At 45.0% G+C, this 27,999-nt stretch overlaps 1 protein-coding gene across 2 annotated transcripts; it reads right to left on the bottom strand.

Annotated features, from left to right (window-relative positions):
* Positions 1-361: 361 nt before the first annotated feature.
* Positions 362-27,723, bottom strand: CYP27A1 (cytochrome P450 family 27 subfamily A member 1). 2 transcript variants are annotated; one of them, XM_080933337.1, is made up of 10 exons: positions 27,560-27,723; positions 27,108-27,377; positions 7,202-7,392; positions 2,979-3,178; positions 2,642-2,839; positions 2,357-2,529; positions 1,503-1,669; positions 1,226-1,307; positions 934-1,146; positions 362-782 (listed from the first exon to the last, which is right to left on the bottom strand). In XM_080933337.1, exons 2-10 carry the CDS (start codon positions 27,366-27,368, stop codon positions 666-668), a joined length of 1,602 nt encoding a protein of 533 aa, XP_080789463.1. In that variant the 5' UTR covers positions 27,369-27,377; positions 27,560-27,723; the 3' UTR covers positions 362-665. The 2 variants fall into 2 exon arrangements, with proteins under 2 accessions (XP_080789463.1, XP_080789462.1); XM_080933336.1 differs by having other exon boundaries at positions 363-782; positions 27,108-27,723.
* Between the last annotated feature and the right edge of the window lie 276 nt (positions 27,724-27,999).

Raw genomic sequence — 27,999 nt, 5'->3', positions numbered from 1 at the left:
TGGATATCTCCACTGTGATTTCTGAGGGAGGGGAATCTTCATACTGTTGACCATAACGGCCATACCATACTACCTGAACTGTGAACACTGACCCTCAGACCCTCACTCCCAGGCACATCACACAGACACCCGACTCTTGCTCCTTGGCTCAACCAACTCTCTTGCTTCAGCCTCCTGGGCAGCTGGGGCTATAGGCATTCATTGTGGTGTCTAGTGGGTAACTTTTACCATCTACAGCTGAAGTGGGACAGTCACGGTGCACTTTTTGGGTGTCCATAATGCATCTGCTATTGAGGTCTAAGGAAGCACGAGGCTCTCTCAGGCTCCAAGAAGTGGGTCCAGCAGGGTCACCCACTATGATTCTAAGGTGTGAAAAGACATTCCTCACAGCTGGGTGATCAAAGAGAACAACAAAGACCTCCCCAAACTTGAATGGTAAATTTTATTTTAAATTGTACCCAAGCACTGTCATGTGATATGAGGTGCTCTACTGTCTTAAGAGGGTGCTGCTCAGTAGAAATTGCATCAGACGTTTGGTGTCCATGGGAAGGGCACAGAATTCCTGTTAAATCTGGCATCATGACATGTGACATAAGACTGGCCAAGAATTTCTGTGCCAGGGCTTCTGGATAAGCCCTGTGGAGGCAGGAGACCCGCTCTTGGTCCTACTGTCTCTGCAGAAAGCGCAGGTTCACCTTCTTGTTGGGAACCAGGACGATGCGGGACACAGACTTCACTTCTCCCATGCCAGGAGCCAGGACCACCTCGTACTTTTGTATCAGCTGGCAGGGGGAGAAGGCAGGGCCACTGGACTCTTGGTCTCCAATTCCTGTTCCCTCTGTAGGCGCCTACCCTGGACCTCCCTGCCTCTCCTCTCCCCTAATCCCTTCATCTTACCTGACCCACACAGCCCTCCACAGATTCCCTGCTCACCCTTGAAAGCATGAGTTGCATCTCCAGTTCTGCAATCCTGCGGCCGAGGCAGGACCGAACTCCATAACCGAAGGGCACAGAGCCGAATGGGTGTTGGGTCCCGGAGTTATCAGCCTCTCTCTTCTTCAGCCATCGTTGAGGCTGGAAGCTCTCGGGCTCAGGAAAGACACTGGGATCCCGGGACACCACGTAGTGGCATAACACAAACTGTGTCTACAGAGGGAGAATGGCAGTGTGACCATCAGCCAAGCTGCAGGCATTCCTGGGCACACGGTACTCCAGCTCCACTCACATTCTTGGGGAAGAGGTAGCCGTTAATTTCAGTTTCCTTTTCTGTGATGATCCGGGAGTTTGTGGGAACCACAGGGTAGAGGCTGCAGGGGAAAGAAGGTCTATGCTCTGCTTCCAGACTGGGTGAAGGGGAGCCCAAGTCATCCTTGACTTTTTGGTGCTAGACTTTCTTCCCATAGCACTCTTGTACCTAACCTCCAGCCTCAGGCAGCCCCCACTTTCCTTTCCTGTCTGACTATAACCCCCATATAGACTCTGTGCATGGGATCAAATCCTACCGCAGGGTCTCCTTAATCACAGCTTTTAGCAGGGGCATGTTGGCAAAGTCCTTCTGCTGGGGCACCTTCCCGAAGGGTACCACACCAGTCACTTCCTTATGCAAGGCCTCCTGGATCTCTGGGCTCTTTGAAAGGTGATACAGGGCCCATGTCAGCGTGTTGGATGTCTAGGAAATAGAATGGGAGATGAAGATGAAGTGAGGCAGAAATTTCTAGGGAAGAGGCTAACTATGTGGTGGAATGGTCTGTGAGTGGACGTGGAATGAGGTACAAGAAAGCTGGCTTGCCACTGGGATGACAGGAAAAAGAGACGAGGGTTCCTGGGGACCTCTAGAGGAAACATAAACTCAGAGGTGGAGTAAGGACCAATGTGGAAGGAGATTGCATTTCAGCCGCAGAGGGGTCAATAAAAAGAAGCATGCCACAGAAAGGCTAAATAAAAATGGGTCTCCTGTTCGTGGACCAGTTTTCAATTCTCTACCTAAACTGCAGCAAGGGAATTGGAATCCTGTGGGAGGGATCTCTTTGCTGTCAGAAAGAGAGAGACATACAGACAGACAGACAGACACAAATGGACAATCAGAGGCAGAGACAGAAAGAGCCCCAGGGCCTCAGAAGTTAATGGAACCCCCTCCACACACACACTAACAAATGGGCCAGTCCTGTTTGCCTCAACTACAAACAACCACAGTGATACAGAAGAAGCGAGGTCAGTATCAGGGGATACAGAGGAGGGGGACTGTCTTGGGAACAGTACAGGATAAAATCAGGCAGTCCCTGGTCTCCTTGTCAGCCTTCCCTTTGTTTGTTTACATCCCAAACACTGCCCCTCTTTCGGTCCCTTTCTGATGTACCGTGTCCACTCCAGCCAAGAGCAGCTCAGGAAAGGTGCCAATGGTCTCCTGAGGACTGAGCAACTCATTGGTCAGCAGGAAGTGCAGATATCCAGATACCTGAACCCCATCTGGCCCAGCAGCCTGTAGCTGGGCTTCTATCTCCTGGACTTTTTGATCAATCAGCTTCTTCCCTGCATGAAAAACAGAGGAGAGTATGTTTAAATCACCCTAAGAGTAGGTTCTGTGAAGGAAGTCACGGGAGAAGCCACCTTCCTTCCCTGACCCCAGATTAGGACACCTCACCAAAGGAGAAAATGTTATCCCAGTTATTCAGGTATCGCTTCCAAAAGGGCAGCAGAGGACGAGTCCACTTGGGAAGGAAAGTGACATAGACTGAGTTGTAGAACATGAGCCCAACAGATCTGATAAAGGTAGCAGTGTCCTCGGGGATGGAGGGCTCCAGGCAGCCAACCCTTTTCTCAAACAGGATATAGCAGATGGCTGCAAAGTACAAAGTACAGAAGCAGTCACAGAAGGCAGAGCCAGAGGACTGAGAACCCGAGGTCCTCATGAAAGCCACTCCTGCCACCACCCCCACGCCCAGCTCCGCCCCTGCCCCCAGCTCTCCCAACAAGGCTACCTTCCAAGGCAAGGTGGTAGAGATGTTGAGCCACGTCTGACACCTGATCCCCTGATGAGCTCTCTGCCCGCACCTGGTCCAGCCGGGTAATAAAATCACTGATCACCTCATTTAAGGCATCTGTGTAGAGTGCGGCCTCGGCAGGCTTCAGCAGCCTCTGGTTCAAAACATGACGCAGATTGTACCACTGCTGTCCTTGTCTGGGGGACGCCAAGAATGGCACAAGTAAGAATGGGGTTCAAGTAAATGGTATTTCCCATCCACCCACAAGGTTTCCCTCAAAGAGCGGAGGGAATCCCAGACTCCTGAAATTTAGAACTAGGCAGTCACCAAGTATAACTGATGATCTAAGAATGACAAGATGCTAATCATGGCTGCATATGCCTGTGAATCCCAGCATTTGAAAGACAGAGGCAGGAGGATCAGGAGTTTGAGAGAACCCTTTACTTCAAAATGTTTTTAATTGCTGTCTAGTCTGTGGTGAGTGGATTAAAAAGGGGATTAAGGCCAGGTGGTGGCACACTCCTCTAATCCCAGCATTTAGGAGGCAGAGGCAGAGTTTGAGTTTGAGGTCAGCCTGGTCTACAGAGTGAGTTCCAGGACAGCCAGGGATACACAGAGAAACCTGTCTCCAGGGGGAAAAGAAAAAGGAAGCAAGAAAGCAAAAACAAACCACAAGACCTCAGCACTGTGTGACTGGGTAAAGTAGCCTTCTAGAATCAGCTACCCCTAGAATCAAGCCACTGGTCTAGCCAAGGCTGGTGGTGCATACCTGCATTCCCTATGTTGGCTGAGCCATCATAAGTTGAAGACCAGCCCAGGCTACAGAGTAAGATCCTGTCTTAAAATAAAAACAAACCAACAAAAACCACAGGTTTACACATGACTGGCCAAGTGAGCTCAGAAAGATGGCTGAATACTCTCAAGCTTGGGTTTTTTGTTTTTTTTAATTGAACAACTTTCTTTTAAAAAACAAAGATAGATGTACACTGAAACTATTAGAAGAGAAAGCAGGCTTGGGTTCTTAAAAAGGTACCTTAACACCCATGGGCTAGAATTTTGCCTCTGTATGTAAAGGGTGATCCGAAACCTGTATAACCAGGTTTTTCAGGTGTCCAGATGAATGCCAGGCACATAATAGCGAGGAATATGGACTGCAAGTATCTTTGATTTGTGTAACTCTGAAATATTCTGAACGTGAAATGCTAAGAGCTGCACCCAGGCCTTCTATGAGAAGGTTGAAGGAAAAAACAAATAGGAACAAATTGGGGTTCCTCCTCTGTTGCCATGGTTACAGGCATTCGTTCTGGGTTCAGTGTGTCAAGGGAACAGGGAACCCCACAAAACTGAATCTCCAAGCCTTTGTGCTATAGCCACACAGTAGATGCTTAAATGTCTTCCCTTGTTAACGGGGATGACCAAATAAGTAGGGGACATGCTCCAAGAACATGTTTAAGGACAGTCCTACACTCAGCTAACTCCCAAGCCTTCACTAAGCATCTTCAAATCCATCTTCTTAAAGCTAGCTGCAGAGCAACCAATGCAGATGCTATGTGCTGTGCAAAAGTCCAGTGCTATGAGGAAGAGAGGGAATCCCCACAGCTGGGTGTGTTTACACACTTCTGTGTAAAGTGTGGATGAACCTGTTAACAGCACTAATGGCTTAAAGAAGGACGGAGGGGACACTTAGCCATTCCTTGCTGAAATTTCACTTTATAATGATTTCTATTAGCCAGGTGGAGTGGCACATACTTATAATCCCAGCACTCAGGAAGCTGAGGCAGGAGAATCAAGATGTCTGAGGTCAGTCTTGGCTGAATACTGAGTTTAAAACTAGCCGGAATTGCATGAGACCCTGTCTCCAAACAAATAAGCAAACAAGCAAAAAAACAAAAAACAAACAAACAAAAAAAAACCAAAAAAACCCAAAAACCAATATTACTATAAAAAATTTAAAACAATTAAGTTTTTTTTTTTTTTTTTTTTTGAGTACACTGTAGCTGTCTTCAGACACACCGGAAGAGGGCATCAGATCCCATTACAGATGGTTGTGAGCCACCATGTGGTTGCTGGGACTTGAACTCAGAACCTCTGGAAGAGAAGTCAGTGTTCTTAACCACTGAGCTATCTCTCCAGCCCAACAATTAAGTTTTAAAACGACAAAAACAAAACAAAACAAAACAGGATGGGGGTGCTGAAGAGGTAGCTCAGAGGTTACGTGCACTGGCAACTCCTTCAGAGGTCAGTTCCTGGCAGACATGGTAGCTCACAACTATCTGTAACTCCCGTTTCTGGGGGCCCACCAGCCTCTACAATCACTGCAGAAACAGGATGAGCACTGCACATGGGGACCCCATACACATAACAACACTGTTAACTCTTAAGGAAAAATAAAAATAAAGAAAAATTAAAATTTGAAGTCAGCCCCAACCCTTCCCCCCAAGGAATTTTGTTTGTGTCTGAGATATGCTGCCACAAAGATAAACTAAAAGTTTTGGTGAAAAAAAAAAAAAAAAAAAAAAAGACAGTCGGAATAGACTCATCGGGCTGTTAAATTCGTTTTCAAGGAGCTAAACATGCAGACAAAACTATCCCCAGGGAAAGAGCTGCTGTGTAAAATGAGAGTCTAAAGACAGTTAAAACAAGGCAGGAAAAAGAAGTAGCAGAGTTTTGCAAAATAGCTTTTATCGGGTGATTGTTTGGTGTTTGTTTGCTTGCTTGTTTGAGAAAGAGTCTCATGTAGCTCAGGCTGCCCTTGAATTCTTGATCCCCCTGCCTCCATTCCCTGAGTACTGGGACTGGAGGCACATTGGAGACACACCTAGTACAAAGTAGCCTTTAAATGTATACCAGTGACACACATAGGAAACTGACTTCAGAGCAAGAGATATAACTAACCCCCCCCCAAGGGTCCCACATTGGGTTCAGCTGAGTTGTCAACTCAGATTCAAGTGGCCTCCCTCTAGCCCACAGGATCAAGGAGGTTAAAGAGATCTTAAATAGTATTCTTTAGTTTCAGAACTGGGGACAAAGGTTGTAAGAAATTATTATCTTTGTTACGAAACTATCCACCTGTGAAGGAAACAGAAACAAGAAAGAAAAGCTAAGGGACTGTACCTATGAACATCAGAGACAGCTACAGTGAACCTGTCGTTAGCATTCTGTCTAAGCTCTACCCCACAGTTATCTGGCAATAGTCAGGTATGTCTGACTAGAAAAGGGGCTGCTTCACTCCTCTCCCTCTCTTGCTCCTGTTTTCCTGCCCCCACTCTCTCCCCATTCCCTTTCCCTCTCCCCGTGTGCTCATGGCCAGGTCTCTGGCATGGTCAAAACACATAGTTATGATCCATGTGGCACTGAAGCATGATGGGAGAAGCCACTTACGGCTTTTGGGGTTCCACTGACACGAGATCTGAACGTAGCCAGTTACAACCCAGTGGCACTGGGAATTGTTTATCACTGATAATTCTACCACTTACTTCGGTCATCTCATAAGTAAATAACAACCAGTCCTTCAAATGACACCGGTGGAATAATCTTACCCTTTCTAGGCACAACTTCAATCTGTATCTATCTGCATGTATGTGGAGGGCATCGATGAAGCTTAGAGCCCATGACTGTGTGTAATACGGTACACTAAGGCATATTTGATGAAATTAAATGGAACCCTCCCAACTGAGTGATAAGGACACTTTTTCAATGACAAATTGATGTGTTCTCAACCACAGTGCAGAAAAACAGATCTGAGGCCAGGCCTAATGATTCAGGACTGGATTCTCAAGATACTCACGACAATTTAGTGATCGAGACCCTGCTCCAAAACTTAAAAAAAAAAAAAAAAAAAAAAAAAAAAAACCACAAGAGGGGCTGGGAATGTAGTGCAGTGGCTGAGTGGTTAGTACCTCGCAGGTATGGGGGCCTCAGGTTTTATCCCTACTACTACAAGCCAATCTGAAAAGGTCTTGTAGCTATTTTCTAGTTCAAACACCCTATATTGCAGATCTGAAACACAACCAAACAAGAAAAAGGAAACCATTCACTTGTCCAAAAATGACACAGTATGTGGGCAGAAGGAGAGACAGTGTCTTGTCCCTGGGTTTCGGCCCACCTCGATGTATTTTAGACAAGTAGCAGGCTTGGGGAGGTCTCCCTCTGCCCTGCATTTGAGTGGCGGCAGCCTCCTCTCTTTCCACACGGCCCCATCCCTTTAAGCCCCGGCTCACGTGATGAAGATCCCATAGGTGAGGCCCTTGTGGTCACGGTGCTCCTTCCACTGTTCCATGCGGTCTCTTATGGGGTACTTGCCCTCCTGTCTCATCACTTGCTCCAAGAGCGGGGCACTAGCCACATTCACACTGGTGTTAGTCCCAAAGGTGGTTGTCCACATGGGGCCATACTTGGCCTTGCTCAGCGCCTGTGGGTGTTAACCAAAGTGGAATGACTGGGGTCCAGTTGGGATGACATTTCTGGAAGGAAAGGTGGGAGAGGGTCTGATGGTCACACCAGAACCAGTGGGTGGTACAAAAGTACATTATGCAAGAGAAAAGTACAGTGGTGGCCAGCTGTTCTTAGACAGAGACAGAACAAGTGGCCTTACAAAGAACGAGACTATTGAGACCGATGTTAGCTGTAAAGGGTGGGAGGATCTGAGGCCTGGGAAGGAATATGGATATGTGGGAAACTGGAGTTGTGAGCTGTTTCGGATTAGATGCAGATACTTGTTTTAAGGAATCTGAGCCCTTTAGTAAGCCTTAAATCTACTATAGCAAAAATGTATAATGACATATTATGTATGAAAACGCCATAATAAAACCCATTACTTTGCATACCACCTTAGAAGATAACGAAAATAAGATGAGTAGGGCCAATGAGATGGCTCAGTGGGTAAGGAGCTTGCTGCCAAGCCATGACCTGAACCCACATGGCAGGAGAGAACCAATTCCTCACACACACACACACACACACACACACACACACACACACACACAAATAAATAAATGTAGTAAAAAAAATTAAATTTCAGCTAGAAAAATATTAAAGATAAACAAGCCTTACTGAGTTGAAGACAAATATCTTCTATAATTACCAAGAGAAGAAGAAGAAGAAGAAGAAGAAGAAGAAGAAGAAGAAGAAGAAGAAGAAGAAGAAGAAGAAGAAGAAGAAGAAGAAGAAGAAAAAGAAGAAGAAGAAGAAGAAGAAGAAGAAGAAGAAGAAGAAGAAGAAGAAGAAGAAGAAGAAGAAGAAGAAAAACAACTAGGAATTCTGTGGGGGAGAAAAAGGAATTCTAAGAAAAGCATAAATTGAATCTGAAAATGCAAGGTCAAATACAAAGTAGCCCATGTTTTGCTTGCTTGTTTGTTTTTAAAAACAACAACAAAGTAATGTGCATGTAATGCAATTCCTAAGTCTTTTCTAAGGAGCAGGGAAAGGCGTAGCTCAAAGGCAGAGAAAGTACCTGGAAAGATAGCACAGCACCCTTGATGGACTCTGCACAGACACACCTGAGACTAAGGGTCAGAGACAGGGTTTCTCTGTGTAACAGAGCCCTGTCTGTCCCCAAACTTACTTTGTAGACTAGGATGGCTTCAAACTAACAGAGATCCACCTCCCTTTCTGCCTCCCAAGAGCTGGGATTAAGGCATCCACCAGTCGTTATACCTAGCTACATTTTAAACTATCACTTGCTAACTGATAACTTTAGCTAGCATCATGTGAGAAATTAGCACTGCCAAGGGCTAAGAGCATTGCTAAAGTCATTCTGTGGTACAAAACTTGCCTAGCCTGAGCAAGACCCTGGCTGCTACAATGTATTTATTGATAGTTGCTGGAAAATGAGAGAGAAAGAAAGGAGGGGAGGCCCAAAAGGAAACCACAATGTGAATCAGAATTCACTGGCTAAGTTACAACCACATCCTGAAAGAAAATAAACCCCATGGTTTTCCAGTCCCCTCCTCTTTCCCAGTTGTTGCAGAAGAGACTCAGTAACAACTGGGAAAGAGAGTCAGCTCCAGTACAGAAATTAAGCTGGAGAGTGTCCATGAAACAAATAGAGTTACAGAGAAGAGACTCATCTCCAAGGTTACAGAGGGGAACTCCCAATTTATATAGAGTCCAGAAAATGTCAATCTTACTGGTCCAAACTATTTGCCTTAAAATGGGTTCTCTTGGGACCACTACAACACAATTGCCCCCAATCCATTGCCCACTTGTCTAGAATCCATCCTGAACTAGCAATGGTCAAGGCTGCCCATCGCCTAGAAGCCAGTCTTGACCAGCTCCCAGATCCATTCGTTCCATACTTCCACTTCCCAGGGACATGGCTGTGGTGGGGTGGTAGGATTCTGAAGAGTTGGCTCAACCACAGTAAATACTTCTGCTTCCCCCTAGAAGAGCCGAACGCACAGGCCTGACTGGTGAGAGTCTTAAATAGCTCATCCCCATCTGGAGGACAACCATTGATATTTTTATATTGATCAACATATTTATATTGGTATATATTTATTCATCATTTCATTTGCTGAACAAAATACCAATCACATTAACAATTACAAGGGGCTATTTTTTAAAACAGTTTTAGACACATGGTTACTGTATACACAATTCTGTAGAAATTATAGTAATAGTTACAAGCTTTTCAGTATACAGTGTTTAATCACTACAAGTTTATAAATGAAGTACAGGATATCCACAGGACAGAATACAATATCAACTACGAAGGCCCAAGTGGCCCCTCCTGTAGTGACACAGGAAGATACCCTAAGTAGAGAGTCAAACAAAAATCATAACACCTTCTGCCTAAGAAAGCAGGGAAGAGCTGGGGAAATGGCTCGGGGGTGAAAGCCCCTGCAAAAGGACCAGAGTTTGCATCCCCGCAAACTACATAAATGCCAGGGGACATGGCAGCCTCCCAGTAGTTCTGGCCTCCAGAAGGTGGACAGAGAGGATTCCTGGAGCGAGCTGCCCAGCTATAGAAACTAGCTATATTGGTGAGCTCTGAGTTTGACTGAGGCCCTGCCTCAAGGGATAAGGAAGAATGAATAAGGAAGATTCCTGATATCAATTTTGGGCTTACTTATCTGTGTGAACACGTACATGCATCTGCACACACATGGGAGCACATATCCAGATGCGTGCACACCACATACACATGAAGGAAAGAAGGGGGAAACACACTAAATAAATATTCACTTTCATTGAGATACATTAAATGAACATGTAAGACACAGAAGGTTACCCAGGGCAGAGAGGAAGGGGAGGGAATATATTAGTGACTCTGCTGCTGTTATAACACGACCCAAAACTTATTTAAGCAAGAGTTCCAGAGAGATGAGTTCATCATGGCTGGGGGTGGGGGTGGGGCATGGCACAGGAGTCAGAAGCTGAGACCTCACATCTTGAACCACCAGCTGCAGCAGACAGCATGAACTTCAGTAGGGTAAGGCCTTGGGCACTCAAAGCCCAACCCAGAGAAGTATGGCCCCCAGGAAGGCCTTACTACCTAAAACTCCCCAACAGCACTACAAACTGGGGACCAAGTGTTCAAAGTGTCCAATGTCCAAGATTATGGGGGAACATTTCTCATTCAAACCATCACAGGGAATAAGACTGTTTAATGTATAGCATACTATGTTGTTTTAAGTTTCAAACTACGGAAATATCTAATTTTTAAATTTAAGACAAAAAAGGAAACCATATTTTCTGAAATGCAAGTCACTAACCATCTCTCAGAAAATTCTAGAAGGCAGAGCAGAGAAAATTGTTGAACCCCAGCATTCATGCAAGTGCTCCTAAAATTTTAAGTGAGCCCTAGTTGTATGCATTTGCCTCTGAATGAGTTTTTGTTTGGTTTGGTTTTTGGGGGTTTTGTTTTGTTTTGCTTTTACTTTTCTCAAAGTTTCCAGTAAAAAATAAATACATAAAAGTCTGGAGATGTACCTAAGCAAGTCAGGGAGCTCTTGCCTAGGACACTTGAGGCTCAGAATTCGGTCCCTGGGAGGCAGGGTAGAGGACAAGGACACTAAAATTGGGGTTAGATGGGGTGGCACAAGCCTGTGATCCTAGCATTTGGAAGGTAGAGACAGGAAGATTACAGGTTCAAGAGCCGCCTGGGCCACAAAACAACAAAAAGAACAAAAACGTTCATGTTAACTTTTTATTACAATGTGGTAACCTTCTGCACTAACAAACACCACTTTGTAGATAAATTTACTTCCTTCCTTATACTCTGGTTTATTTCCCAAATTTTTATACCACAATCTTGGAGTCAGGGGGAATAATCATTTTTAAAAGACTTGAAACAGGGGCTGAAGAGATGGTTCAGTAGTAAGACCATTTCCTCAGAGGACCCAGGTTTGACTCTTAACACCTGCATGGTGGCTAACAATTGTCTACTGTCGGGGAAGCTGACCCCATCTTCCAGCCTCCAGACGAACCAGGAACATACATGGTGCACAGCATGCACATAGGCAAGACACACACACACACACACACACACACACATATATATATATATATATATTAGTGAAATTTTTGAAGGGGCCAGGGGAGACTAGATAAAAAGCCACCAAGTTGGGCACGAGTACCTTCCCTGCAACCCAGAGCTCTCCAGATTCCCTGGCTATCTATGCAGACGTTTCTGAAGATTTTTTTCCCTTTTTCCTTTAGACTTCTCTAGGTCGGTTTACTTGGTGGCACTTACAAGAATCTCCTTATGTAAGGACTTATTTTAGAAAGACATCGGGACACTTGATGAGAGATGTGTGCTGCCCTGTGTGCTGGAACATTAGGAGGTAACCTGAGCCAGCCAGCCCGTTCCAGAGCGCGCACTGGGTGTGTTGCCTGTGTTGCCTCAGAGCCACTTTACTCAGCTAACATGTCATTGAGATGGATGAGTGGGCTGGTCCTCCTGGTGGCACTCCAAAGATGGAGGGCGCAGAATTCATCAGCATTCACCTGTGGATGCTCCCAGTCCATCCTGGGCCCGGGCAGACACTAGCAAGCATGGCAGAAAAGACTCCACACCCCAGTGTATAGACAGATGGATGAGAAGTGGGCTACATGTGCCCCCAATTTACTTCCTCATTATTTTGTAGATGTCTTTGTGTTGCCGTTGTTTTGCTTTAAGCTGTCTCCTGAGAGGTTCATCCAGCAGCTGGTGGAAACAGATGCAGAGACCCACAGCCACACATCAGACGGGGCTCAGGAGTCTTGTGCAAGAGTCCAGGATAGGACTGAGGGAGCCAGAGGGATCAAGGACATCACAAGAAGTTGTATAGTGTCAACTAACCTGGAACCAAGGGGGCTCACAGAGACTGAACTACCAGCCAAAGAGTGTGCATAGACTGGACCTAGGCCTCCTACACACTTGTACCAGATGTGATGCTTGGTCTTCGAGTCGGTCCCCTAACATTGGAGCTGGGCAGTCTCTGACTCTGTTGCCTGCCATTGGGTCCCCTTCCCCTACCTGGACTGTCTGGGGGGAGAAGATGTGCTTAGTTCTGTTGGGACAAGATGACCCAAGGGGGCCTCCCCCTTCTCCTCAGAGGAGGCAGTATGGGGGGGGTTGTAAGGGTGGGCCTGGGAGAAGAGGAAGAAGGTGAGAGGCTGTGGTCAGATATTAATAAATAAATAAATTATTGGAAAAAATAAAAATTCACACCAGCAAAATGATCATAAATAAATAAATGTCTATCATTTGACTTCTACATGTGAACCATGCACCTCTCTCTCTCTCTCTCTCTCTCGCTCTCTCTCTCTCTCCTCTCTCTCTCTCTCTCTCTCTCTCTCTCTCTCTCTCTCTCTCACACACACACACACACACACACACACACACCAAAAATCAAATTTACAATAATATATCATGGGCTGAAGAGATGGCTCAGCGGTTAAGAGCACTGACTGCTCTTTCTGAGGTTCAGAGTTCAATTCCCAGCAACCACATGGTGGATCAAAACCATCTGTAACTGGATTCAATGCCCTTATCTGGTTTGTCAGCAATGGTGTACTCAGATAAATAAAATAATAAATAATTCTTTCACAAAAGTCAACAGTGCTGTCAGATGAAAAACTATCTTAAAAAAATAATATATCATGATATGCCCATTAGAATAGCTTGAAAACTTTGGGCAAAGAAAACCTAAACAGGAAAGAAGCATTGATGGAGAAACTGGTACTCATGCATTCCTAGTGGACTGTACAAATAAGGTACTCGCTATGGAAAAGTTTGACACAGAAGGACATGTGACCCAGCCATTACAGTCCTATGTACACATGAAATGAAAAAACGTGTCTACCCAGAGTTCTCACAGAAACAGAACAGCAAATGGTGCACCAGCCCAGACAACCACCACTGGATGGATAGATAACTAAGCTTCGTACTACAATAGGGTGTTGTTCAGCCATACTCCCGCAAGCCAAATCTTAAAAACATACGATAAGAGGACAGGTAGAACAAAAGGTCCATGTTATGTGACTCATCCCCTCCCCACCCCTTTCAGAACTGCTTCACCCAAACATTGAGTCAACATAAAAATGGTGTGCAGGCATGTCTGTAATCCCAGCATTCCAGAGATTAAGCATTACAATTTTGAGACCAACCCAGAGCCTGTCTCAAGAAAATAAGACTTTTCATGAACTTGCAAATTGATATTGCTGTATTGCTCTGTCTCAACACTAAAGCAAACGACCTTCTGTATGTGTGTGTTGACATGTGTTACTTTTCTGCACATATTAAATGTTGTATCTGTACACATAATAAACTTTTTAATGAATTCTTTTCAGATTAGTTTATAGAGGAAAGAACATATAAACTAAAACTGTTGAATTAAACCAAATGCCTTGGGCTCAGATGAAGAATAAATTTTCAACAGATGAGTTGGTGTAAATTGATTGGTGCACTAAAAATGAAAGTGTCTTCACATGTGCCTGAAGATTTCGTGCCAGCCCAGTCCCAGCTGGAAGGTTATGTTTGTCTCTGCTAGGACTTACATGTTGGAGCTTGACCCAAAGTCATAAAACTATAACTCCAGCCTGGAACAAAATGATCTCTTCTGGAACTCTGTGATAAACAAGACTAATACTCTTGGCTTAATGAAAATACATCCCCCAAGCTGTCAGCCTGGGATGCATGGGACACACAACTTTCTTGTGTTGGTTATTTTAGATCACAGAAGTCTACGTGTGACCTCAGAATAAATACGAAAATCAGAGCTTAGCTCTCCTGTGTAGCAGATCAGCTTATGGCTAATCTTCAGCAAGGAAACATCTCTTGTCCTCTGTTGTCATAAAGAATCTTGACATAACAGTTTAAATCAGTTATGGAAACACAGGACGACTTCTCACGTACATTAAGGCTTTAAAGCTACATTGAATTTGGCAACAGGTAGAAAACATCAGAGTAATTTCTAAGGTTAAAAAGATGGAAAAAAGGTCACAGAAATTCAGGTATTTGGGGGTTAAATTTTATAGAAAAGACTGTGTTTGGATCCATGTTTTCCAGGATTTGGTAGCCTAGGAAAAACTTGGGTGCTGGTATCGGTTTTCACCAGAAAGTGAAGGACTAAGGACTCCACCATTCTAATTACCGTACATAATTTTTTACGTGAGAAATTGAGGGGAAAAGTAATGCCGTCTAAATTTTGAGATGACAAAGGGGTAATGAGTGAGCTTCATGCACGCAGGCTGCATGGGTGTTTATAGTCCATGGGTTGCTTAGATCATGCACGCAGGCTGCATGGGTGTTTATAGTTCATGGGTTGCTTAGATCATGCATGCAGGCTGCATGGGTGTTTATAGTCCATGGGTTGCTTAGATCATGCACGCAGGCTGCATGGGTGTTTATAGCCCATGGGTTGCTTAGATCATGCACGCAGGCTGCATGGGTGTTTATAGTTCATGGGTTGCTTAGATCATGCATGCAGGCTGCATGGGTGTTTATAGTCCATGGGTTGCTTAGATCATGCACGCAGGCTGCATGGGTGTTTATAGCCCATGGGTTGCTTAGATCATGCATGCAGGCTGCATGGGTGTTTATAGTCCATGGGTTGCTTAGATCATGCACGCAGGCTGCATGGGTGCACAGTCCCTGGGTTGGTTATATTCATAGCCCTGACACGTTTTACTTGTTTCAGCCTTCAGGCTGAACATGGTGGCACACACCTTTATTCCCAACACTTGAGGCAGAAGCTAGTGAATCTCTGGGAGTTTGAAGCCAGCCTCGGCTACATTGCAAGTTTCAAGTTAGCCAGGGCTACACAGTGAGATCCTGTCTCCAAAAAAAAAAAAAAAAAAAAAAAAAAAGAAAGAAAGAAAGAAAGAAAAGAAAAAAAGAAAAAGAAAAAGAAAAAATAAGCCAGGAGGGAAGAGGGGAGATGGTGATGGGAAGGGGAGGGCTGTGATGGAAAGGGTGAGGGGTGAGGAGGAAAAGAATTGAGATGGGGAGGGGAGGGAAGGGAGGATAGGGGTAGGGAAGAAAGATGACTGTTGGTTTTTCAAATTCTATCTAGCAAAAGAGAAAATAAAAACTGCTTGCTTGTTCTGGGATGCTGCCACACAACCTAAGCCACACAGAGCCTACTGGGCTAGGTACAGTCTCTGCTCTTGCTTTTTGTTTTGGGTTTTTGTGTTTGTTGGTTTGTTTTGTTTGTTTTGAGAGAGTATCTCATTAGATAACCCTGGCTGTTGGAATATGCTATGTAGAATCTACCTACCTCCTAAATTCTGGCGCAGGTGTGTGCCACCATGCCTGGTTCGTGCAGTGGTGGGGACTGGAACCAGTAGGTTTTTCATGAGTGGCAGGTAAGCACTCTACCAACTGGGCCACACTATAGTCTCCAGAGGTTTAAAAATACTTTAATTATGTAATTAATTAATTTAAATTATCTGCAGGTACCAGGTATATATATTGTACAGGCATACATGCAGGTAAGGCATTCATATACATAAAATAAATCTTTGAAAAGAGAATTTTATGCAATGTACTTTGATCATGCTCATCCCCCACTTCTCCCTCTTAACTCTTTTCCAGATCAACCCCTTCCCCCTCACTACCCAACTTTATGTGGTTTTTTGTTTGTTTGTTTGTTTTAATAACCCATTGAAAGGGCTAGAGAGCCAGCAGTTGGCTCCTCCAGAAAAGTCAGGTTGGATTCCCAGAACCCACAAGGTGGCTCACCTTGTCTGCAACTCAGGTTCAAATTTACCTAACCCCCTCTTTGGCCTCTGAGGGTACTGCATGCATATGGTGTATATTCATGCACACAGGCACAAAAAACCTATACACATAAAATAATAAGTAAACTTTAGCCCATCAAGACCAATTTATGTTGCCCATATACTTCTGCTGGAAGGCTGTCCAGTGGTGTGTAGGATAGACCTACCAGAGACCATATCCGTAAAGAAAGCTGACTCTCTCCTAGAAGTCATCAACTGTCGAGAATGCATCAGTTATAAACTCCTTCCCACTCTATGCTAGAAAGTTGAGTGGATTGCAGTGCTTTCTTTGTGTGTTTGTAGAGAAGGTCTTATTAAGTATCCCAGGCTAGCCGGGCTTGGTGGTGCACACCTTTGATCCCAGCACTTGGGAGGCAGGGGCAGGCAGATCTCTAAATTCGAGGACAGCTTGGTCTACAGAGCAAGTTCCAGGACAGCCAGGATTATGACAGAGAAACAACAAAAGCTGGGGGAAGGGAAAACCACGTGTGGATTAGAAAACCTGGCACTGTACTAAGAAAAGAATATCCAGCAACCACAGATGCCACCAGTGTCAGGGACTCTTCATTCCTCAGGCAAAAAGACATATGCAACAGTTGCGGACTTGAAACTTGCTTGACATCATCACCTAGAATGCTCCATTTGAGGGATAATTGCCCACCAAATGTTGTTGCTCACAGCATTCAGTGTGTAATCCCAGCACTCAGGAGGCTAAGGCAGGAAGACCAGGAGTTGGAGGCTAGCTTGGGCTACATAGCAAGCCGGAGAGAGAAAGCAGGAGGGAGGCAGAAGTACACTGTGATAGCCATAGCGGTACACTTGGGAGGCAGAGGCAGGCTGATCTCGATGAGTTCAAAGCCAGCCTGGTTTATAGCATCAGTTCTAGAGCAGCCAGGGCTACACAGAGAAACCCTGTCTCAAAACATCCTCCCTCACAGTTGGGGGGGGGGGGAAAGTACACTGTGTTTAGTGGGCAAGCCTACAACACCTTATCCGATCTTCTCTGATTCCTGGCAGCGTGGGCTGGCGTCTTGCCACAGGATAACGTGCTGAGAAATCTCAGCCTCTTCTAGGATGAACATTACATTCTAACAGTACTGCAGTTATGCAAGTCCCTTGCTATCTATCTGTGGGAAAAATCTAACTTGGGGTTAACACATGAGGAATGAATAACTTGATCAGATCACAGTCTACTGGATACACTATTGCTCAGGGTTCAGGAACAGTCCGTTTCATCCTGGGCCACGGAGCCCAGGCTATGCACAAGCCCACAGAGTATCCCAGGGACAATCTCTGGGAAACACCCAGCTCTTTTTCATGCCACGCCCACACTCTGGGAACTGAAACTATAAGGAAGTAAATGGTTAGCTCTAACTTGCTGATCCTAGACAACCATGGCAGGCAGGTATGATGAGGTCTATACTCAGATGGTCCTTGTGTGGTTCACACGGCAGGAGATGGGAGGTTTTTAAAGATGGTAGAAGGTATATAGGGAAGAGGCCATGAGCCGCTTTGAGACAAACATGGGACACATGTAGACACGTGAAGAGATAAAGAAAACAGAGATGTCATTTCCATGGAGACGGAACACTGAACTGTGTCAGGAGAGCAACTATTCTGTTTTAGAGGATGCTGGGAGCAAAGCTGGGAGGGAAGAGACCCTGATCCCTCTTTCAGTTCCTGTCCATACTGTACCTACTCTGGGCTGCTACCCCCAATTCCAACTTGACAAATGGCCAGTGAAGAATCTAGAACTCATAGAAACTTCCCAATAGCCAGACTTCGGAAAGGCTCAGCCTCCACGAAAACTGATAAGACAAGATCAATTTTCTGATCTGGTCTCTTTGATCTCACCCCGATGTTGACCTCTTTGATATCGTTGGTCACAGCTTGTTTGTTGATTGAGACATGTAGTCCTGGCTGCCCTGGAACTTGTGTGCAGACCAGGCTGGTATCAAGCACATAGAGATCTGCCTGCCTGTAACTCCTGGGTGTTGGGATTAAAGATGGGCATCGCCTTAATTGGCCTTGTCATACACAGGTCTTTTGGAGGATGGCAACCACGTAAGGGCCAGCTGAGTAAGTACTCAGGATGTGCAACAGCTCTAACTATTCTCCAAAAAAGTGCTGGACCAAACCTGTTCTCTAAGCAGGCCTAACCAACCTTTATGGGATCACAGTTGTATATACAATGTAGTCAGATGTTACTTAAGGCAAATGGAGCAGATTTAGAGTGACCTGTTTCTGGAATGTTTTAACCGTTCGGATTTAAAGGTCATGGGAAAATTATTAGAGAATGACACCCCACCCCCCCTTAACCTGTCGGCTTTGTAAATACCTATGCAAACAACACCTTGAACCTCAGACTGAATTTTAGGAACCCTGTGAACCTTCTGGAACAGGACAGACTCAGAAGCCTGGCTGGAGCTACCATGCGGCAACTTTTTGATTGGTGTTATTTCATTGGATTCTGAGGTAGCCTGAGACTTTCTGCCCTCTTCATCTTTTGTTTTTTAACAAAAATCTCAAACATTTGATTTTACCAATAAAGACGAGGGAGCCAGATGTTGGGGTGAAAGCCTGCAAGCTCAGTGAGGCAGAAAAAGCAGTCAGCTGACCTTCCTCTGCAGCCTATGTCTCTCCTTCTCCTCATCATCTCAAAAACCCCTCAAACTGAAAGCCCCTCCTTTTTAGTTCCTGTGTGTCTCTATCCTTCCTCCTGACTTCCTGACACTTGCTATCAGGTTTTTTTTGTTTTTCTTATGTTCACTTCCTGTCAACTGGTTGCTTGATCCAACTCTTGACTTATGGTTGAGTTTATTTAATCCTGTTTACAATAAACAAAAAAAAAAACTTCTTGGATTAAAGTATGCTAAGGCTGAGTCAACCCACAACTAGAAATAGGTTTTCCCAGTAAATAACACAATCTCAGAGTACACAGTGTGATCACATATCCTGCAACAAGCCGGTGAAAGTCAGGCAGTGGTGACTCATGCCTGTAATCCCAGCACTTCAGAGGCAGAGGGAGGTGGATCTCGGAGTTCAAGGCCAGCCTGGTCTACAGAATAAGTTCTAAGACAGCCAGGGCTACACAGAGAAACCCTGTCTCAAAAAAAGATAATAAAAGAAGAAGGAGTAAAGAAAGCAGGTAAAGAATAAAAATCCTGGAAAGGGTTTTTAGACTGGAGATTATCCTGCAACACACACTAAGATCATAGCTGCCTGGCATTTGGGTGTTGGTGGGGGAGTATCTTGGACAATAAGCATCTTGGGCTTATTCTTTTTTACACTAAATAACAAACTATTTAAACCTAAAAAAAACTCTGTGTTTTTAATTATTTTATCATTTTATTTCTTTGCTTATTATTTTACTGTTTATTTCTTTTTTACACTAAGTAACTATCTAAAGCTAAAATTATTTCTTTGTGTTTTTACTGGCTGAATCTGTCAGGCCTTAGTTGACTTATGTGTATGAATTTAACACACACACATCTGTCCTTGTCAGTTAACGAGGACTGTTTGAGAAATTAATCCCAGAGATGCACAGTAGCTAGCCTATATATCCAGAGTGGGAAGCTGAAGGCAGGTCTTGGAGGTTGTTAGTTAAATTATAAGTATGCCTAGAAGACATAAATCTGACTCCCAGTGAAGAAACAGTTACCTGATGAATAGAACCGTGTTCCTCTCGAGAGTAATAACTGCATGAGTCCATAACTCTACTTAAAAAGAAAATTAAGTGTTAAATGACTGAGGAGCAAAGTATGTGACTTTCCCAGTGAAATTGTTCCTGGGTTAAGGGTGCAGCTCAGTGGTAGAATGTGGGCTCCACATGTGTGGGACTTGGGGCCTGATGCCCCAGAACTACAGAAAGGAGGGCAGGGGTGGAAGAGAAAAACAGAAAGAAGAAAAGGTCTTCCGACTCAAAAAAAAAAAAAAAATACGACTGCATTTTGACCTCTTCCTAGTTAGGACCTCTTTGGTTTGGTGATGGGCTCAGCAAAGTATAGCCAGCCAATAGCCCCGACAACCAAAGTAAACTCACAAAGGCAAAGTGCTACTTTGCCAAGTCAACTAGCCAGGCCTTGAGAGCTGATAAACAAGAGTGACCTAACCTCAGGCACAAGTTGCTCCTTTGCCTAGTCTGGTTGGCAAATGTCAGAAAGATGGCTCATTCTGGATCCCAGGCAGGGGAGTGCAGATGGGACAGCCTGTCTCAGTGCTGTCAGAGTGCCAGGGGACGGTAACACCAACCCCTCACACAAGCAGAATCCCAAGTAATGAGAGGTGCTAAATAATTCACAGCATTCCAGCTTTCCCTCACTCTGAACCTCTGAACTGGGGCTTGGATGAGCTCCTGCCACACCAAACCAAGCCGGGGCACTGAGATAAGTGACACTGTGTGTAGGGACATCTTGAAGATGTTCCTGTTGGAAAGTAAATGAAATAACATGCAAACCAAGCACCACCATAATTCTAACAGTCAAGAGGCTGAGTCAGGGATCGTCTGAGCTTCAGCCATAAGCAAGCTGGAGGATTTTGAGTTCAAAGCCAGCCTTGGATATATAGAGTCTGAGGCCAGGTCACCCGGGTTACAAATATCTTGTGTGAAAAAAAAAAAAAAAAAACCAGACAGAAAACAACAACAAAAAGTGTTATATATTCACTGTAACTCTTACACAGAAGCCCACTGTACGAATACATGTAATTTATACATATAATTTATTATCCAGTGGCTATTTCACGTTTCCATTATGTTTATTTCTTTATCATGACTAATTTTCAGGGCTAGAGATGGTATTGAGGGACTAGCACAGGCTAGGCAGTTTCTCTATCTGCCACAAGCCCTACAAAAGGACATTTTTGTGCAAGTGCGCTGTGATTACTTCAATGTCTTTTTTTTTAACGTCCGTTTTTAGTGCAAGAAGACAGAACTGTCTGTCACAGACTTCAAAGGTTCATACCAGAGAACCTGACAGAGAAACCTGCCCGTTCAGTTCATTCTGCAACCCGGAGAAGCAGTGGGACAAAGGAGGTGAGAGCATAGGAGGGCCTGAAGGTCACTGAGGGACAGCCTTGACAGTGACACACTCCCCTGACTGGGAGCATTGATTATGGCTGTACTCAGCTCCCATGGTACCCCAGCCTTGCACGCAGCCCAATAGAAAGTTCAGCAGAACAGCACGCGCACGAAGCTTTGTCAACCTGGACCAAGGACAAATGCTGAACCCTGACACAGGCAGGGTCCCAGTGCCTGGAACTTGGGCTGACACAGGGCCAGCCCTTCATTTGACAATGGGTTTTTCAACCATATAAACAGTGATGAGAAACCCAATCCACAAAATGACAAACATGTGTCGAGACGACTGGGGACCCCAAGGGAGGACCTCAAGCCAGGGAGTTTAGAACAAGAGATATTGACTAGACGACATCTTACCACGCTCAGGATCAATATTTTTGGAAGATAAAAATTTAATAGAGGGGCTGGAACGATGATAGCTCAGCAGTTAAGAGCACTGGCTGCTCTTCCAGAGGAACTAGGTTCAATCACCAGGTCCTCAGCATCCCAACAATCGGTAATTCCAGTACCAGGGGATTAAGTGCCAACTTCTGGCCCCCTTAGACAATGTAGGCATGATACACTAATATACACACAGGAAAACACTCATACACACAAAATAAAAAGAAAACCTCAAAAACTCTTAACTTAATAGAAACTTACATGTAAATTTGCAACTGGAAAATATTTTAGTGGTTAAGGGCACTTACTACATTTTAGGAAGACTGGGTCTCAGCACCCACGCTGTAATATACATAAACTCACACACGCACATACCCATAAAATAATTAAATAAATACTTTAAAAATCTATATGTAAATTTAACATGTGTTCACATTGTATTTTCCTCCTAGGGTGCTTGGTAATATTTTTAATAGAAAGAAAAATGTAGGACTAGGGTTATAGCTCAGACCTACAAAAGACAAAGATGCTTCCAATTTTATTTTGTGTGTATGTGGTATATGTGCATGTGTGTGCACGTGCATGCTTGTGCTTGTGTGTGTTCATTCACAGAGGCCGGAGGAAGACGCAGGGAGCCCTGCTCTCTCACTCTCTACCATATTTCTCCAAGACAGAGTTTCTCACTGAACCTTGAGTTTTCCTTTTCAGCTAGGCCGGCTGGCCTCTGAGCTCCTCAAACCCACCTCTCTCTGCCCCAAGCCAGTTCTAGAGAAATAGATTAAAACTCCTGGGCTCAGCTCCTTTCTTTCTTTCTTTCTTTCTTTCTTTCTTTCTTTCTTTCTTTCTTTCTTTCTTTCTTTCTTTCCTTCCTTCCTTCCTTCCTTCCTTCCTTCTTTCTTTCTTTCTCTTTTTTACACAAGTGTTTGGGATTAGAACTCAGATCCCATGCTTGTTCAGTAAGTACTCTTACCCACTGAACCAGCCTGGGGTGGTTTTTTATTTATTTCTTTTTTGCAGTGCTGTGGCTAGAATCCAGGGCTCTGAGCTGACGTCTTCAGCTTCTCAGGTGAGTGTTACACAGCACTGCTGGCCCTACTCCTACAGGGTCTCTCGTTTTCTGACCTGGCATTGTGCTCGGCTGGCTGTCCCTAATACCTCTTCGGCTTCCCCCTTTGTGTGATAACCCCAAGCCTGGTTTTAGGGATGAGGCTTCATGGGAAAAGACAACCTCTGCCTGGCCTGTATGATAGGCCCAGGGAGGGGAAAGTAATGTATACCAAGGCTCTCAACCAACTTCTGCAACACAGCAGAGCTAAGATACCAGGAGGAAAACAAAATGGCAAGTTCTATGACCCCATAAATCTTGCTGTGGATATGTTTTATTCCCCCAAAGGTTAATGAGCTGGAAGCTTGGGCCTTAAATTCATGGTGTTAAAAAATTACACTAAGGGTTGGGTTGATAGCTACAGCTAAAGCACTTTCTGTTTAAGTGTAAGAGATAGAGCTCAGCCCGCAGCTCTCACATAAATACCGAGCAGATTTAGAGACCCACATGTAATACAACCTTGGAGGATGGAGATGGGAGATCCTAGAACAAGCTGGCTAGAGACCCTGGGTCTCAGAAGCTTTGCTTTAGTACAAAATGGATGCAGACAGAAACTTCTACCGGGATGGAGTAAGTAGATTAGTAAGTAAGTAAAGGCTGCACAATAAGGAATACAATAAACTTTTGTAAATTGCACAAAGACGAGAAAGATCCTTGGGACAAATTTATGACCAAGGAAAAACATTCATTCAGGTCCAAGAATGAGGCCACCGGTGTGTACTGTGATGAAGCAAGGCCATGTGAAACAGTTGCTTTGAACTTACAATGAGCTTATGAATGAAACACTGTTTTGAGCTTACTGTGTACACCCTTCTGTAACTTCTCTTTCGTGTAACATTTTATCTACTAAGTAACTTTTTCTTACATAGAGAACTAATGTCTAAAGGGCTATAAAAAGCTAACAGCAATAATAAAGGTCGCCTGCTCTCCTCAGATCCAAATATTCTGTAGTAGAATGGTTGAGGGGAGACCTAGAGGCTGCTGTCCACCTATGCCTCAGCTCTTCCTTTTCCAGTCCTGCTTAAATGTACTCCTGTATAGCTGGTGCTGTTGGTGCACGAGTGAACTAAAAGTCCCAGCAGAGTGAGTGTAACATATGTTCCATGCACACAGAACCCAGTGGCTTTGGGACCACAGTGATTCAGAGTGTTAGATGGAGGAGGAGGGGGAGGAGGAGGGAGCTTTCTAACAACCTGGCCCAGCTGGTTACAGCACTTGCTGTGAAGCCTCATGAGCCATGTTGGATCCCTGGTGCACTCACATGATAGGAAAAAGCCATCTGTTGTTCTCTAAACATGTGTCATGTCGTGCTCATGCATATGTGTACACACACATACACACCCGCAATCTAAAATTAAAAAAAAAAAACAAAACAAAAAAAAAAAAATCTTGTAACTTAAAACCAAAAAGAAGCCTAGGTAGACAGGCAGGAGTTTGCCAGAGGGGCAGAACCACCATAGAGTATTCATTTAAAGACCTAAGGGAGCCATAACCAAGAGCCCCAGAAAAGTAGGGTAACATCTACTAGAGAAGCAGAGCAGGCAAGCAGACTGGGGGGGGGTATCTCCAGCCCAGTGTGCACAGGATGCAGGACTGGGGGCGTTAGGACATGTCCACACTGGTGGGTTTCAGTTTTACAGGACTCTGTGACCTCTCTCTTCTGGCCCATGTCCCTCCCATTGTGTGTTGGATGACAGGTGAGTTTTTTTCACTTTGTAGGCTTAACAGCAAAGGAATGGTCTTGAGCCTTACATCAGTCTAGGCTTTTGACTTGGTGCTCAAACATGACTTTTGGAACTTTGGGCACAAAATGAATGCACTTCTCTTTGTGAGAAGAACATGGTACTGGGGTATTGGGTGGAATGCCACAGTTTGGATGTGGTCTGCCTTCCTAAAAGGTGTGGGTGTTGAAAGTTTGACCCACAGTGCAATAGCATGAAAAGGCTCTGGGACCTCTAAGAGTTGGAGCCTAAAAACACTTGGGTTTGGGTTCTAACCCAATCCTGGGCTCCCAAGAGTAAATTAATTCCCACAAAAACAGGCTGTTATGAAAAAAATCAAGCCTGGCTAGGCTTGCTGGCACATGCCTTTAATCCAGCACTCTGGAGGCAGAAGTAGGTGGATCTCTGAGTTCAAGGCCAACCAGCCTGGTTTACAAAGTGAGTTTCAGGACAGCCAGCCAGGGTACACAGAGAAACCCTGTCTCCAAAAAAACTCCCAAACAAACAAACAAAAAAAAACCCCACAAGCCTGTCTCTTCCCAAACTCTCTTACCATGTGACCTCTCACATGGTTAAGTGCATGACATGTGATCCACCTTCTCATCATACATACAGTGACAAGACCTTCATCAGAAGCTAGCTAAATAGAACCCCCTATTTGGACTTTCAATTTCCAAAATTGTGAACTATAAGATAAACCTTTAAAAAAAAAAAAAAAAAAAAAAACAATGTAGTCACTCCTCAGCACTGTGTTACAGATGAACCAGACAGCCTAAGATTTGGGAGCAGATCCCAACCCAAGGAGACTCAACTGTAGGAGTTTTCTACCTAAACATTTAAGACTGTTTAACCAGAAGTCAATGCTAACGATACAAAGCAAGTGATAGAAACACACAGTCTTCCTCAGTGATGCTGTTGCCTTGTTTTATGGAGGTGCCACGCTGCTAACTCACAGCAGCCCCAAGCACAGGAAGTGAGGATTAATGTATTCCTCATGAGCAGCTCAGATTCATACGATCAAGATGTTGGGGGTCCTAACACTGCTTCTGTCTGTGTCTGTCCATTTAAAAGACAGTTCCCAGGGCTGGAAAGGATAGGGCAGCAGTTAAGTTTTCTTCTGCTCTACACAGGACCTGAGTCTGGTTCTCAGTATTCACGAACTACCTGTAACTCCAGCTCTAATAGACCCTCTTCTGGTCTCTTCATACACGAACACTCAAACACAGACACAGAAATAAAATGATCTCTGGGGGATGATAGCACATATTTATTATCCCACCACTCAGGAGACTGAGGCAGGAAGACAGAGTTAAAGTCAACCTAGGCTATGTAGGAAACAAATATATATCTTAACAAGACAAAAACAGACAGAACCTTATGTATTCATGGTTTTGCTTCCCCAGTCTCCTTACAAAGTCATCTAGAATTACATCTTGAGCAAATCCCCCTGAGAAAGCTTCAGTCTCTAGCCCCTAGGCATTCCCCGGGTGAAATCAAGCTAGAGAACTTTTCAGCTCCTTTGTTTCTTGGCCTAGAGATATCTGGTCTGCAAGGGACGAATGGTTTTATATTTTCTTCTGCTTGCTCTTGCGCCCTCCCCCACCCTCCTCTCTCTCTCCCTCCTTCCTCCCCCATCTCTCTCTCTCTCTCTCTCTCTCTCTCTCTCTCTCTCTCACACACACACACACACACACACACACACACACACACACACACGCACGCACTCACGCATGAGGTCCTAATGCCTCTCCCTCCTGATTATCTGGGATTCAGGGTGTGTGTTGTGTCACCATGCCAGGCTTCCTGCTTGCTTGCTTATGATTTGTATTATTTTTAATTATGCATATATGTGTGTCAGCAGGTATGTGCTCATGAGTGCATGGTCCTGGGAGGGCGAAAACATCAGTTTCCCCTGGATGGTAGTAAACTGACTGACAAGGGTGCTGACTGACTCAGGTCCTAACCACGAGCCATCTCTCCAGTCCCAGAGAGTGTTTGTTTGTTTGTTTGTTTTTTGAACCATCTCTCAGGACCTCCGGAGCCTGACAGGGATAGCAGCAGAGACAGCTCTCCTGGCTGCTGGTTTTGCCCACTGAGATTTCATTTTCTCTTTCTCTACCCCTCATCCTCACCCTCCCCTCTGCCTGGCAGGGTAGAGGTCCAATCGCATCAGAAGTTCCTTTTCCTGCTTCCTAACATTTTTTTTTTCTTTCACTTCCTAAGAGACAATCTTTTTTCTTTCTTCTGTGTACAAATGTGTCCTGCAGATTGCAAAGAAGCTCCCAAAGTTAACTCCTCTGGAAGAAGCAGGAGGGGAGAGGCATCTCTGAAGTAACAGGGCTTCCCAACATCAACATCGGGCAGTTCATACATTATCACGACACAACACAACCTCTTTCTCTCCCAACTTGTGTCCACCGCATTGCTGGTGGTCTCTTGATCAGTGACACCCATCGCTTGTTTTAGCTCAAAGGATTCTCTGTGAACCCTGCACAACCTTCTAGTTTATGGCTGGAGCCTCAGGCAGTGGCGAGCTAAGTTCTATTTACTATTTATCCCATTTCTCTCCCGCGTCCAGCTTCTTTCTCTGTCCCAGTGCCCAGCCCCAGGTGGCGATACCGCTGCCGGGTGGTTACCTGGAGCTCGTGCAAGTGCAGCACATAGCCTCGTAGAAACAGCTGGAATAGAAAGCTTAGCGTTCCGAGCCCCGGAAGCTCCGCCAGACTCCGCAGACGCGGCCGGTCTTGACCTGTTCCAGGACCCTCCGTACTCTCGTGTGCCCGGAGGGCTGCAGGGATCGTGGCCTTGACTCTGGCCCCTTGTGGGCACAGGCCAGGGCCCAGCACACGGGTGTCCAGGAGCGCCCATCTCAGCCTCGTGCGGCTCAACGCAGCCATGGGTCGTGCCTGAGAAGCCAAGAGTTTAGATCCAGAAACTAGGCGCCTCATCCAGGCAAGGAGTCAGAACGAGGTCTTTGCGACCTGGCGACTTTAAAGGCAGAAGTGATCCCGGGGCGTGCCGATAGAGGACCTGCCAGATCCTTTCATAACCCCTTCCAAACAGGATGTGTCGAACACACAAATGCTACCTTCTCCAGCTTGCAAGACTCCTACTAAGAAGGCCGGCAGAGGTGGACAAGGTGGCCTAAGGAAAAGCCCGGAGCTCTCTGGAGTTAGCAGCTTCTTGCTCCACGGATTCTCAAGAACTTCGCTGGTTCTCAGGGAACACAACAGTCAACTTCCAAGTCCCTCAGGCCCCACCCAGCTAGGTTCGCCTTTGCTCGACCTGTAGAGCGCCATCTCTGGTGTCCCTCACTTTCTAGAAGGCCCGGGAATCCGGGGCGGTTCCCGGGAGGCTGAGGCTGACTGTGGACCTGGGAGAGCCAAAGCAGTGCAGCAGCCAAGGTCATGTGAGGCCCAGAGAGAAAAACAAATTACGGTATTAGGGCTTTTCTTTTTTTTTTTTTTTTTCTTTCTTTCTTTCTTTCTTTTTTTTTTTTTTTTTTTTTTTTTAAAGAATGTCATTGCC

The sequence above is a fragment of the Micromys minutus genome, assembly GCF_963924665.1.
Source record: "Micromys minutus genome assembly, chromosome: 19".
Classification (NCBI taxonomy): Eukaryota; Metazoa; Chordata; class Mammalia; order Rodentia; family Muridae; genus Micromys; species Micromys minutus.
This window is presented reverse-complemented; position numbering and strand designations above follow the sequence as displayed.